The 14,311-nt window shown below is 48.5% G+C and overlaps 2 protein-coding genes and 1 long non-coding RNA gene across 4 annotated transcripts in view; 2 read left to right on the top strand and 1 right to left on the bottom strand.

The window, feature by feature from the left end:
* Nucleotides 1-2,102, bottom strand: part of LOC105993132 — an 18,939-nt gene extending 16,837 nt beyond the window's left edge. Inside the window, exon 1 of the long non-coding RNA XR_001175435.1 lies at nt 2,020-2,102. This is a non-coding gene — a long non-coding RNA (uncharacterized LOC105993132). The remainder of the gene's footprint in view (nt 1-2,019) is intronic.
* Nucleotides 2,103-2,540: 438 nt separating this feature from the next.
* On the top strand, nt 2,541-12,240 carry Znf565 (zinc finger protein 565). The gene is made up of 5 exons (XM_013026239.1): nt 2,541-2,589; nt 6,035-6,106; nt 7,992-8,118; nt 9,104-9,199; nt 10,927-12,240. Exons 2-5 carry the CDS (start codon nt 6,095-6,097, stop codon nt 12,177-12,179), a joined length of 1,488 nt encoding a protein of 495 aa, XP_012881693.1. The 5' UTR covers nt 2,541-2,589; nt 6,035-6,094; the 3' UTR covers nt 12,180-12,240.
* Nucleotides 12,241-12,726: 486 nt separating this feature from the next.
* Nucleotides 12,727-14,311, top strand: LOC105993116 (cytochrome c oxidase subunit 7A1, mitochondrial). Of its 2 annotated transcripts, none has more exons than XM_013026275.1 (4): nt 12,727-13,012; nt 13,417-13,506; nt 13,730-13,814; nt 14,204-14,311. In XM_013026275.1, exons 1-4 carry the CDS (start codon nt 12,998-13,000, stop codon nt 14,257-14,259), a joined length of 246 nt encoding a protein of 81 aa, XP_012881729.1. In that variant the 5' UTR covers nt 12,727-12,997; the 3' UTR covers nt 14,260-14,311. The 2 variants fall into 2 exon arrangements, with proteins under 2 accessions (XP_012881729.1, XP_012881728.1); XM_013026274.1 differs by having other exon boundaries at nt 13,417-13,533.

The following is a 14,311-nucleotide window of genomic DNA, read 5'->3' as shown; positions in this document are numbered from 1 at the left end:
ATTCCTCAGCACCACATAAGCAAAAAAGAAAAAAGCCGGAAGTGGCGCTGTGGCTCAAGTGGTAGAGCGCTAGCCTTGAGCTGAAGAGCTGAGGGACAGCCCAGGCCCAGAGTTCAGGCCCCACGACCGGACCCACCCACCCCCCCAAAAAAAGAAAATGGAAGTGGAGGTGTGAACCAAGTGGTAGAGTGCTGTCCTTGAACAAAAAAGCTCAGAGAGCTGGGCACCAGTGGCTTATGCCACTGAGGATCCTGCATCTCAGCCCCCTGGGTAGCTAAGATTACAGGTGTGAGCCACTTGTGCCTAGCTTTCATCAATGTATTGTTATTGTAAGAACTAGTTTTCTTCAACTGTATCGCCTAAATTGGCTGTTGATAAAGTCAAAGGCTATTGAATTGCATATCTTAATCTGGTACCCAATTATCATTTAATCCTTAAAGGTATGTGAAAGGGGTCTGAGAGGTGAATGAAGTAATTTTCTTCTTATGTAAGAAAACTCACACAATCTAAGAAAACTTGGGACTCATTAAGAAGTTAGAGCTGGGCATTACTGGCCCATGCCTGTAATCAATCATAGCCACTTCAGAAGCTGACATCTGAGGACTTAGTAGTTTGAAGATCAAAAATTTGAGTCTGAAGTAAGCACTGCATAACAAAAAAATTCCTATCAGTTACTCTAGTTTAAATAAAAGAGGTAACATATATTTTACCTCAAAAATAAATGTGTTTGGGCTGGGAATGAGGCTTAGTGTTAAAGTGCTTACCTAGCATGCATGAAGCCCTGGGTACCACATAAACAGAAAAAGCCAGAAGTGGCGCTATGGCTCAAGTAAGTGGTAGAGTGCTAGCTTTGAGGACAGAGAGGCTCAGGGACAGAGCCAAGGCCCTGAGTTCAAGCTCAGGACCAGCAAACTAAATAAATAAGTGCAGTTTTTTTTTTGTGTACAACTGTTTTAAAAACATTTTTCCAACTTTTTTTTTGTGGGGGGCGTCTAGTCCTGGGGCTTGAACTCAGGACCTGGGCACTGTCCCTGTGCTTTTTTTGCTCAAGGCTAGCACTCTACCACTTGCCCTATAGCACCACTTCTGGCTCTTTCTGTTTATATGGTACTGAGGAATTGAACCCAGGGTATCATGCATGCCAAGCAACTAAAATACATTCCCAGCCTATTTTTCAACGTTTTAAAGATAAACATTTCGTCATAACAGTGCACTTTTCTCACGTACAAACGTAACCATTAATGAAAAAAATCACATGGAAACCCTCCACCATCACGCACCAAATTTACTATTAATAAAACTCGAGTAGGGCACCGGTGGCTCACGCCTGTCATCCCAGCTACTCAGGTAGCCAAGATCTGAGGATCCAGGTTCGAAGTCAACTTGTGCATGAAAGTCCGTGAGATTCTTATCTCCAATTAGCCAATAAAAAGCTACAAGTGGGGCTTTGACTCAAGTGTTACAGCATTAGTACTGGGGGTCGGGGAGGGGAGCTCAAGGACACCAACTAGACGCTCAGTACCAGCCCCTAAACTGGCACAAATCTTAAAAATCATTAGTTCCTATCTCCTGGGAGTGACTGACTCCGTCTCTTCCGACCCTTTTCAAGCTCCCAGGCCAGCGGATGCTCCCTGAAAGATGGCCCCCTCCCCATTATCCGCACTTCCGATCACGGAAGTGAGGCTGAGACTTTAAACCTCGACGCCGCCCGAGTCCGCGGCTCCTCCTCACCGACTGCTGGCGGCCGCACCCTGAACTCCTCCGTTCCCCGTTGACAGGTCAAACTTGGCGGTCAAACCCAGGGTCACCCGAGCTCAGAACCCGCCCTCCCCCTCCCCCGTCCCGCCTCCTCCCCGAAGGCCACCATCGCCCCGCCCTCCCCCTCCCCCGTCCCGCCTCCTCCCCGAAGGCCACCATCGCTTAACCCTTGTTCCTCGATCCCGCGCCGCGCCGCGGAGCGACCGGGAACCCTCCCTTCAACCTCCCGGACCCGACCGACCCAAAACGCCCAGATCCCACCTCCTACTTTCGCGCCACGTGGACCCAGAGGCCGTACTGACCCGCGGACAAAGACCAAAATGTCCACTCCCGGTGCGCTGCGCCTGCGCACTGCTGAAGGCGAGAGAGCACTCCCAGAAGCCACCGCGACGCGGCTGGGCTCCTTCACGTAGGCCAGGCCCAATCGTTCTGTGACTAACAACGCCGTTCCCCGCCCCTAGCCTTTGCCGCCGCTGGATGGGACTACATTTCCCGTAAGGCATCGCGGATCTGTAGTCTCTTTATTTCCCCCTACCTCCCCTCCCCTCCAAATATGTCCGTCTCCCCCCATGAATTTGCAATTGTTGAGGCAAATGTCCTTCCTTGGGATTAAATAATCTGTATAGGGATGTCTAGAGTGATCGTCCTCTGATAGCTCCTGCGCAGTCTCCGAACGGGCCTAGCCCAGACTTACAAGACGCGCCATCTTGATCGCGGCTGGTGTGGCGCTGAACTACGTTTCCCAGAGTCCACCGCGTCCTGACGTCGTGTTAGCGTCGGGGCGAGAGCCTTAGCTTCTCAAGGATCAGGACCAAGAAGTGCGGGGTAAAGGTGAGGGGGCCTGTGAGTCTGGGGCAGGACGGGGCGTGTTCCGGCCCTGTGATGCCGAATGGCTGGACCATTCTGAGTGTGTTTTTGCTTGTGTCTCTGTGGCGGGATGTGGCTACCCGTGACTTTGTAAATCACCGGTCTCCAGAGTGTGTGTGGTTCTGTGTAACCACGTGTAATGTTGTGTTTTGTCTGTTTCTTGGGGCTGTGGGCGTGGCACTGCGTGTGTCGTTGTGTATGTGTGCCTGGTCGCCTTGTTTCTGGGATGATGGTTGTGTGGACTTTGCCAGTGTTAGATGTTTTTGTCTGTGTTATACAGTAATTCAATTGCGAAATACAGAGAAGCCACATTTTGAGAGGTCCAACTGGGAGTCTTTATTCAAAAGCTAGTGACTGCAGGTGGATTCCCGTCCCAAAGACTTGCAGGTAGCACAAAGCTTAAAGGAAAAAGCCACATGATTGGGATGAGGAACCAAGCTCACCAAAAGTGTTATACCAAACAAAGCAAACTGTGTGGGGAAAGCATCAGGATCAAGCATTCTCTGGAGCAAAACTTCCTTGGGCTAAACAGCTTGACACATCTGCATATTCTCTGGAGCCGAGCTTTCCAGGGGCTAAACAGAGTGATAGGCCTGCAATTCAAAGAATGGCCTATTTTACCTCTTAGACCTAGGTGAAAAGCCCCCACCGCCCATCAAGACCAGGTGATGTTATTTAGACTCTGTATCCTTATTTCACTCTGCCTAATGAATGCTCCTCAATTAATGAAGTGGTTCTGTGTGCCCCTAGTGTAACAGTGGGACCGTGCAGGGCATTTGGGAACGGTGTGGAAAGCCTGTGTTATGGTGATGAGGTAATTGTGTCTCTCGGTGTGGTTGTGATTGTGGTGCTGTATCCTCAGGCATCTCATGAGCGGATGTTTGGTTCTGTTAGGGTGATGTGACACCTTGTGCAGTGTCCGGAGTGCTGGTGTGAGAGTGCCAGTGACTTCATTTTGCTGACCTCTATAGGACCTGTGAAGTTAGAACGTTTCTGTCTCTGGACAGTTGTGTACTCACGTGGTCCCTAAAATTGCAGCTTGTTCTTGAAGGAGAAAATGTAAACTTCGGTAGGAAGTAACCCCAAAGAAAGTAACCCAAAAGACCATGCACAAAAGTCAAGTAGGAGAAAGATTTATTGCAAGCAGAGCTGACAAGGCCAAGTTGAGGAAAGGGAGAAAATGGTGCCACTGGCGCGTTGCAGACCCCTTTTATATGGGGGGGGGGGCGCGGAAGTGGGTAGTGCCTCGCCTACTGCTCAAGAGGGCGGAGATTACGTCTGCGAGGGGGGGGCGTTTCCTTACAGTTTTGACCTTTCTATGTGCTATAGAGATTGTTCGGTCTGTCCATGAGAACTGGCCCCTTCCCTTTGAGCACAGGGAAAGCCCTGTGCACACTAGAAGTCCCTGGCCAGCACCTGTAACCCAGGCAACTGCATGCCTGGTGGCAAGGGGAGGTCTCCCAGACTCTTGATTTCCCCATCCTCTGAGGTTACTTCCCCATCGGCTGTGGCCACACCCCCTTACTCGCCCTCCCCTATATAATCTTTCTCCTCCTGCCATAGGCTTTCTTGCCCTTCATGCCTCCATGTTGTGTGGCAGCAGCTTGGTGTCTTTCTCTCTTTCAATAAACCCTCTTCCCCTGAACTTCGTGCGAATTTCCTTCCAGCAACCCTTACATTTGGTTCAGTGACTCGGCTGGGGAAAGGGTTAGGATTCCCTGGTTTCTGGTCAGCGGTGATTATGTGCTCTTAACCCTTCCAGTAAAAAGTGTTCAAAAGGAAAGAATTGCAATTGCAACAGCCAAAAGCCAAATTCAAAGTGCATCAGGCTTTATTCTTTTTCTGAAACTCTTACTTCAGGGCATGCATTTCTTTGCTTTTGAAACTTTTTCATTGTGAGGAAGGGGTTACTGGGGCTTGAACTCAGGGCCTCTCACTCTCCCTTAGCTTTTTCAATAAGGATGGCACTCTTGCCACTTGAGCCCGAAGTGAGGAGGCTGAGTCTAAGTAACCTCTCACAGTGAGTCTGGTACCTCTTGCTGGGTAGAGGGAGCTCCACCCAGTACTGAAAAGCCTAGGGGTGAGAGAGGCCATTCATTGAGTGCAGATGCCTAGCTCAAAGTGAGTTAGGCAAATTCTGCTTCTGAGAAATGCAGATGTTACATAGCCTTAGGAAAATTTTGCATGGAGAATGCTGATTCTGCCTTGATTACCTCCCTAAATGGCTTAAACCACCCACCTCTGGAGAAGCCTCTAAATATAGTCCTATAAGGAAGGTTGAAGCCTATCTTCCCTAGATGGAAAAGTTCTCCTGGGACCTGAGCTTATACCTGAGTATGTTCATATAAGTTCTGCTTAAGTGCCTTGACCCCAAGTATGTGGGAGTTTTTTTGGTGTGTTTTTTTTGTTGTTGTTGTTTTTGTGGGGCCCAGAATTTGGCCTCACAACCTACCAAGAAACAAAAAAACCACTTTGTGTAAGCTCTGTTTGGGGTACTGAAGTCAACCTTTTTCTTTTTTTCTTTTGCCGGTCCTGGGGCCTGAACTCTGGACCTGGGCGCTGTCCCTCAGCTCTTCAGCTCAAGGCTAGCACTCTACCACTTGACCACAGCACCACTTCCATCTGTTTCTGCTTATGTGGTGCTGAGGAATCGAACCCAGGGCTTCATGCATACAAGGCAATCACTCTACCACTGAGCCACCTTCCCAGCCCAGGTACCAACCTTTTTTTTTTTTTTTGTCGGTCGTGGGACTTGAACTCTGGGCCTGGGCGCTGTCCCTCAGCTCTTCAGCTCAAGGCGAGCGCTCTACCAAGTACCAACCTTTTAATAAAGACTCTCAATTCAATCTCTAAAAAAGGTGGCTTCTCTGTTTCTCACCAGCTGGATTTATTGGATTTTACTATACAAGCCACACCTCCACTTGTAGAATTTTGCTGGTTAATTGGAGATGTGTCTCTCCAATTTGGCTTCCCCAGCTGGCTTTGAACTGGGATCCTCTTGAGTAACTATGATTACAGGCTGGAGCCATCCACACCTGGTTGAACTCTGTTGTTCATAATTGTTTTGTTTTGGCCAATCCTGGGGCTTGAACTTATGGCCTGGGCACTGTCATTAAGCCTTTTTTGCTCAAGGCTAGCTATCTACCACAGTGCCACTTCTGGCTTTTTCGGTGTATGTAGTACTGAGGAATCCAACTCAGGGCTTTATGCATGCTAAGCAAGCACTCTACCACTAAGCCACATTCTCAACCTTTCATAATTTTGTTTGTGTAGTAGGACAAGGGGAAAACAAAGGAAGTGGAGCAGGGAGAGTAGAATCCAGTTATTCTAAGTGCATTGATTTGTGAGTGCTGAAGCACAGTCAGCTTCTCATAAATGTCCTCCTTTTCCCCCTACTTTGCTTCTCCAGGACTCTGCACTTGCAAAGAGAAGTAATCCAGACTTAGCAGGCTAGATTGTTCTGGAAGCCATGGCCCTACAGGTAAGTTGTACCTTCTACTATCCTTAAGATGATGTGCCTTCCCTCCAGATCATAGGAACATCTGTGATCCCTATCCTAAAACATCTCTGCAGCCCATACAGTCTGTCCACCCTAGGGAACAAGTGCTAGGGCCCTGCTTCCTGATGGCAAACTCTTCTCCAGCATTGCTCACTTATATGAGGAGTGCCCGCACTGAGCGCCACTGGTGCAGTGAACTCGAAAGAACCAGGAGCACTTCCTTTATCATAACCACAAGTGGGGCCAAGGATGAGGTAGTTTGATCTTTCCTATTGACCTAGATAACTTCCTTTCTTTCTTCATTGTTTCCCCATCTTAAAATATGAAGTATTTCCTGCAGAGCGTGGTGGTCAACAGCTGTTACCTTATCTATTCAGGTGACTGAGATATTAGGATCCTAGTTCCAAGCCAGCCTAGGCAAAAAACTCTGTGAGACTCACCTCCAATGAACCATCCAAAATCCAGAAGTGGAGATGTGGTCCAAATGGTAGGGCACCAGCTTTGAGTAAAAAAGCTCAAGGTCAGTGCCTGTGCCTGAGTTCAAGCCCCAGGACTGGCACACAGGAAAAAACAAAACCCCAAACTTTCAGTATCATGCTTGTCAGTCCTTTTATATGTATATAGTTTTACTACGTATGACTACCTTAGCCTCTGAATTGCTAGAATCACAGGCATATATTGGCTGCTTCCTCAATTTTAATTTTTTTTTTTGTTTTCCCCTCCAATGCTGGGACAGAATCCAGAGCCTTAGTGCTCTACCAAACAGATTTTTTTTTCTTTGTCGGTCATGGGGCCTGAACTCTGGGAAGGTGGCTTTGGGCCTGGGTGCTGTCCCTCAGTTCTTCAGCTCAAGGCTAGCACTCTACCACTTGAGCCACAGCACCACTTCCAGCTTTTTCTGCTTATGTGGTGCTAAGGAATCAAACCCAGGGCCTCATGCATGCAAGGCAAGCACTCTACCACTGAGCCACCTTCCCAGCCCTCAGATTTTTATATATAGAATTGACATACTAAAATTCACCCATATAAGTACACAGTTCTGTCTGGGTATGGTATCACGCACCTGTAATCCCAACATGATTCCTATAATTCTAGCAGTCTCAGGAGGCTGAGATCTGAGGATTGTGGTTCAAAGCCAACCCAAACAAATCCAAGGCACCCTTATCTCCAATTATCCAGGAAAAAACAAACAAACCAGACCTAGAGCTGTGAATCAAGAGGTACTCAGGAGGCTAAGATCTGAGGATCATGGTTCACAGTCGGCCTGGACAGGAAAAACTGAGACTTTTACCTCCAGTTAACCACCAGCAAACCACAGCAAACCGCAAGAGAGAATTACTGTTAAGTGTAATGACGTTCTTATGTGTTTTTCTTTTTTTGTTTTTGTTTTTTTTTAATCTAGGGGCCGGGAAAGTGGCTCAATGGTAGAGTGCTTGCCTTGCATGCATGAGGCCCAGGGTTCGATTCCTTAGCACCACATAAGCAGGGGAAAAAAAGCCGGGATTGGCGCTGTGGCTCAAGGGTAGAGTGCTAGCCTTGAGCTGAATTGCTGAGGAATAGGGCCCAGGCCCAGAGTTCAGGCCCCAGGACTGACAGAAAAACTATGTGACATTGCCTCAAAATACATCAAGTAGAAAAGATAGAAGACCAGGGGGTAGAGCTCAGTAGTAGATTGCTTGTATGTAGCATGTATAAAGCTACATATATGTGTTTATGTAAATAAGTAAAAATGATAGAAAGTAATTTGTAGATATAATTCTAAAACAATGATTATTTGTGGGCATCATCATACTATTCTTTGACTATTGAAAAAGTGGAAAAAACAAGTCTTGGAATTTACTAGTACTGGGTGGGTTTATTGTTTCAGGGACTGGTGACCTTCAGGGATGTGGTCATAGTGTTTTCTCAGGAAGAATGGAAGTACCTAGAACCGGCCCAGAGGAACCTGTACAGGAATGTGACTTTGGAGACCTTCAGTCATTTGGTCTCTGTAGGTAAGGCTCCTGTATCACACAGGGACAGACAGAAAAGGAACACCCAAGGTGAGTGAGAGCCAGCTGTTGCCACCTCTGGTCCAAGGGAGCAAAGAGAAGAACCAGTGACACTAGAGATGTTGGAAAGTACAGCCACAGAGAATAGCCCAGCCAGCAGCAACTATATAGCTACTTCTAGATTTCCCAAGTCAGGGGAAAGGAAAGGAATGGAGGGAAAGGGGAAAGCGGAAGAGAGGGAGGACAAGAAGAAGGCAGTAAGAAACAGCCCAACATTCATCTTCCTAATTGACCCACTGATCTGATTGTGCTTTTAGTGTGTGTGTGCCAGTCCTGGGGCTTGAACTCAGGGCCTGGCGCTTTTCCTTGAGCTTCTTTGCTCAAGGCTAGCACTCTACAACTTGAGCCACAGTTCCACTTCTAGCTGTATTAGTAGTTAGTTGGAAATAAGAGTCTCACAGACTTTCCTTCATGGACTGGCTTGGAATTGTGAGCCTTAGATCTCAGCCTTATAAGTATCTAGAATTACAGATGTGAGTCACCAGCATCTGACTTCTGCTCATGCTTTCATCAACCAAAACCCAATGCCAAAGCACAGGTCAGAAATAATACATTCCCTCATAGATAGGCTCTCTGGATAATAATAATCCTGACACAGAGCAGGGCCAATATAAAGGAATGAATCGGAGGGGAAGGAGAGAGTTAAATGGAATGAAATCACCTTAGTTAGCTACTGCCAATAATTCAGGAATATCCCTCTGGAATTTCTATTTATCTATCTGTAGGGCACAAGTTTCTGATTGAATTTCTGGTCTCTGGCCCCAAGAAAATGGTTCAGGGCTTTGTGGAATTGGAAATGAGTCATTCAATTCCCATCCTTTGGATAGCCTTCACACCTCTCTTACAATTGCCTGGATTCCTTGCTGACCAAGGAAGTGGGTTTGAATTTAGGAAGTATGATCAGTCCTCCTCTGTTTTCCCTCAACAGGTCTTTCTATTTCTAAGCCTGATGTCATCTTCTTATTGGAGCAAGGGAGAGAGCCCTGGATAATTGCAGATGATATGGAAAGACTGTGGTACCCAGGTTAGTGAGCACTGATTGGTACAGCAGGTAATGTGGCTAATAGCCCTGTAAGAGTCAGCTGTTACCTACAGCTTGAATTATTGCCAGGAAGCTCCCCCAAAGCCCTGCTGTAGGATGAAGACCAAGAAATGAAGATATATAAACGGCAAACACCTTGTCAGCATCAGCTCCCAAAGGAGACTTGCCCTCTGCTAAGTTCCTGCCTGACCCTTCTTCTCTCACACTCTCTTTTTTGTTGTTGTTGTTGGTTGTGGGGCTTGAACTCAGGGCCTGGATGGTGTCCCTGAGCTTTTTTGCTAAAGGCTAGCACTCTACCACTTTGAACCACAGCTCTACTTCCCGTTTTCTGATGGTTAATTGGAGATAAGAATCTCATGGGAACTTTTCTTCCCAGGCTGGCATTGAACTGTTATCTTCAGATCTCAGCTTCCTGAGTAGCTAGGATTACAGGGGTGAGCCACCAGGGCCCAGTTCTCATACCCTCTTTTCTTTTTTTTTTTTTTTGTCGGTTGTGGGGCTTGAACTCTGGGCCTGGGCGCTGTCCCTCAGCTCTTCAGCTCAGGGCGAGCGCTCTACCACTTGAGCTACAGCGCCACTTCCGGTTTTCTGGTGGTTTATTGGAGATAGGAGTCTCACGGTCTCTCCTGCCCGGGCTGGCTTTGAACCGCCATCCTCAGATCTCAGCCTCCTGAGTAGCTAGGATTACAGGCCTGAGCCACCAGTGTCCGGCTCATACCCTCTTTTCTATCTCAAAGAGATAATGTGTCCTTTTCTTTCCCAGTTGCTTTTTTTTAATACATTTTTTATTGTAAAAATACAGAAGAGTTACAGTTACATGAGCAAAGTAATGAGTACATTTCCTATCGTGCTCAAGAATAGAGCCTAGCCCTGAGTTCAATTTCCAGGACTTGCAAAAAGAAACAAACAGGGAAATAGATGGATATATTAAATAGATTATACACACACATTATGGTCCTGATCTTGTATGCTTTTATTCAGTCGGGGTGATGTTTGAACATCTATACTTTTTTTTTTTTGGTTGATCATGGGGCTTGAACTCTGGGCCTGAGCGCTGTCCCTCAGCTCTTCAGCTCAAGGCTTGCGCTCTACCACTTGAGCCACAGTGCCACTTTCTGTTTTCTGTTGGTTAATTGGAGATAAGAGTCTCAATGACTTTCCTGCTTGGGCTGGCTTTGAACCACAATCCTCAGATCTCAGACTCCTGAGTAGCTAAGATTATAAGTGTGAGCTATCAGCACCTGGCTGAACATCGTACTATTAACAGGTATTTCATACTGTTTTCTTGGCTTCCTAGGTGATTCTGAACCATATCAAATTAATCCCTCTGGCAAAATATGAACTCTTATCACATTTGTGCTTTCATGGCCTTCTGGAAGTAATTCGGTATTTAGACCAAATTTTTTAAAATTCTATTACTTGGGCTTGAACTCAGAGCCTAGATATTGTCCCTTGGCTTTTTACCTTAGGCTGACACTTTACCATTTGAGCCACAGATCCACTTCCCACTTTTCACTGACTCATTGAAGATAACAGAATCACAGATTTGTCTGTCTAAGCTGGCCTGAAACCTCTATCCTTAGAGCTCAGCCTCCTGAGTTGATAGGATTATGGCCAGAGCCACCAGCATCATTGGCACTGTAGTTTTTTTTGTTTTGTTTTTTATGTCTCATTGAAAAGACATTGCATTTACTTCTCTTATTTTTCAGACTTGGAGCCCAGGTGTGAGACATTTCCAGCCAAAGGTCTGTTGGAAATGGGGTCACTAAATTGGGGAGCAGTAGACAGCCTTGACTACCATTTCCTTGGAGGCTGGGAATGCAGAGGCCCATTGGAGGTGCAGCAAGTCAGAAAGCAATGCTGCTCGCAGCAAGTGGAACCCATGAATGAAAATGTGCCTGCTTTCAAGCATCCCCCCACTGTCACCCTACAGCAGCCCAGTGAGACCTGTAAGAAAGTGATTAAATGCACAGAATGTGGGAAAGCATTTAGCCGCAGCTCACACCTTACTCAGCACCAGAAAACTCACACTGGTGTAAAGCCCTTTGAGTGTCCACAGTGTGGGAAGACCTTCAGTCGTGCCTCACACCTTGTTCAACATCAGAGAATCCACACAGGCCAGAGACCGTATGGCTGTACGGAGTGTGGCAAGGCCTTCAGCCGGAGCTCAGAACTTAGTCTCCATCAGAGACTTCATACTGGTGTCAAACCCTATGGATGCAAAGAATGTGGGAAGAGCTTTCGGCAACATTCCCAACTGGTGCTGCATCAGAGAACACACACGGGTGAGAAGCCCTATGTGTGTGAAGACTGTGGAAAGGCTTTCATCCAGAGCTCCCAGCTGACCGTCCATCAGAGAATCCATACAGGTGCACGCCCCTACCAGTGTAAAGAATGTGGGAAAGCCTTTCGACAGCACTCACAGCTCAGTGTGCACCAGCGAATCCACACCGGAGAGAAGCCCTACCAATGTAAGGAATGCGGGAAGAGCTTTTTTCATAGCTCAGAAGTCACTCGCCATCAGCGGATCCATTCTGGGGAGAAGCCCTATGAATGTCAGGAGTGCGGGAAGGCCTTCCGACAGCTTTCCCAGCGCTCTCGACATCAGAGAGTTCATACTGGTGACCGACCCCACAAATGCAAGGACTGTGGGAAGGCCTTTAGTCGCAGCTCATACCTAATTCAGCATCAACGAATTCACACTGGTGACAAACCCTACAAATGTAAGGAATGTGGGAAAGCATTTATTCGTGTTTCCCAACTGACTCACCATCAGCGAACACATACCTGTGAGAAACCCTATGCTTGCCGGGAATGTGGCATGGCCTTTATTCGTAGTTCACAACTTACTGAACATCAGAGAATTCACCCGGGTATCAAACCTTATGAATGTAGAGAGTGTGGGCAGGCCTTCGTTCTTGGCTCCCAGCTCATTGACCACTACAGAATTCATACTGGTTAGAAAGTCTCCAGTAACTGAGGAGGCAGAGAGCTTGAGGATTGCTGTTCAATGCCAGCCTAGGCAGGAAAGTCCATGAGACTCTTTATCTCCTATGAACCACCAGAAAGCCAGAGGTGGAGCTATGGCTCAAGTGATAGAGCACCAGCTTTGAGCAAAAAAGCTAAGGGACAGTTCCCACAGTTCAAGCCCTAGTACTGGCACACAAGAGCCAAGCTAGAGCTAGATGCCCTGAGTTCAAGCCCCCAACACCAGCTAAATAAATGTTTGTTGAGTGGAGGTAGAATAAATGAAAATGGTCAATGATAAACACTATAATGCTGATCATTGTTGGTGTAGGTGATGGGTCAAAGAAAGGGATTCATTGGACCTTTCTCGTTGCTTTTGTCTATCTTGGAACTTCTCCTTGATAAAATGAAAATTAAGCGAAAAAATAATCCAGATTTTGACCTTCACCTTACAAATACAGAAGCTAAGGTTCAAAGGTGAAGCCCACTCTCTGTGTAGCTAGAACAAGGAGTACAAGTTCTGGTTTCCCTCATTCTGCACTGGCCCCAGACTGCCTCCCCTGATAGGGAACGCACGGCTCACCTTTCTGCCTCCCAGGGGAGGAACAGGTGGCGGCGCTGTGGCCTCTGCACCTGCGCGCGGGACCTGGCAGCAGCACCTTGGCCACGCGCCCACTGGACTGATTCGATTTGCGGGCGCTCTCCACCCAACCCAACAGAGATCAAGGCGCCCCAACTGTCAAGTCTGGTGGACCGGCAGGAGAGGTGGGGTGCTGTGTCTCTGGTGGTGACTTCAGTCGCTGAGGACTCAGAATGAGGGCTCTGCGGGTGAGGCTTCAATCGACAGGTTGACTGGGGACCCCCTCCCCCCAAACCCAGACGCCTCACCCTAATGAGACCCCAAAAACATCCCAGCTGTGGAACCCGAGACGCTCTGCCGCGTGTGTCCCAGGGCCTGGGGGTTGAACTCCTCCCCTCATCCTTCCTCCCGCTGCCCCCACGCCACCCAGGACCTGGACTCCAGGAGCATCAGTCTCTCTTCTGGGTCCTTTCCTACCAGGACCCTACACAGCTCCCCAACCTCAGAGCCCGACCTCTGGGCGCGCACCCCACCGGCGGCTGGCGCTGGGCCGCCAGGAGACGCTGGCCCCACGTCCCGGCCTCGGAAGGCGGCCCCGGCCGGACCCACGCGGGAGCAGCTGCCTCCTACCCAGCCACTTCCTACCCCGCAGGTCTCCCAGGCGCTGATCCGCTCCTTCTGTTCGACGGCGCAGCGGAACCGTGTGGAGAACCGGGTGCCTGAGAAACAGAAGATTTTCCAGGTGGCTGCGCAGTGGGCGGGACTCGTGGTGGGTGTGGCTTGGTGGTGGGTGTGGCTTGGTGGTGGGTGTGGCTTTGGTGGCTGGGAGTGGAGGGGACGGGCGTGGGTGTAGTTTGGGGGCGTGGCCACGGGTTGGGGGTGTGGCTGTGTGTTGGGGGACCCAGGTGGTGGGAAGGACGAGTGAAGCCCTGAGAGACCTGAGCCCCTTTTCATCCCACACCTAGGAGGACAATGGCCTCCCAGTTTATTTGAAAGGTGGAAGAAACGACAACATCCTGTATTTGGTGACTATGGTACTGACTATGGGGGGTAAGTGTGGGGACTTCTCACCCTTGGCCTGAGTTACTTGGGATGGGGACCAGGGGGGACTGGCTGGGCTTATTATTTAAAGAGGCGGTGAGTCTTGAGCTGACCGCACTGGGGACTGGAGCTGGGACTCTCTTGAGGACTTGGGCTTATGTTCCTAGGAGAAACTGAGCTAGTTATGGTGGGCCTGGGACTTTGGTAGGAGTTGAGTGAGGACAAAGCTACTCTGGCCTGACCAACACCAGGGGGTCCCCATCAGGAGTCCAGTTGGGAGGGAGCTGGGAACTCAACTGATGGCTAGAGAACCTACAGAGGGCCATACACACTCAGATGGAGTTTAAAGGTGGGATTAGGGTCTCATTGAGGATCCCTCACTTCCCCTTCCTTCCTAGGCACTGCCTACAGCCTATACTTCCTGGCCTGGGCTGCCTGCCCCCACAAGAAGTGAGACCAAGAAATTTGAAATGGCTAGGATTTTGACAAACACTAATAAAAAATGC

The sequence above is a fragment of the Dipodomys ordii genome, unplaced genomic scaffold, assembly GCF_000151885.1.
Source record: "Dipodomys ordii isolate 6190 unplaced genomic scaffold, Dord_2.0 Scaffold92, whole genome shotgun sequence".
NCBI classification, from domain to species: domain Eukaryota; kingdom Metazoa; phylum Chordata; class Mammalia; order Rodentia; family Heteromyidae; genus Dipodomys; species Dipodomys ordii.
Note: the sequence above shows the minus strand (reverse complement) of the source record. Positions and strands in the feature narration are given on the sequence as shown.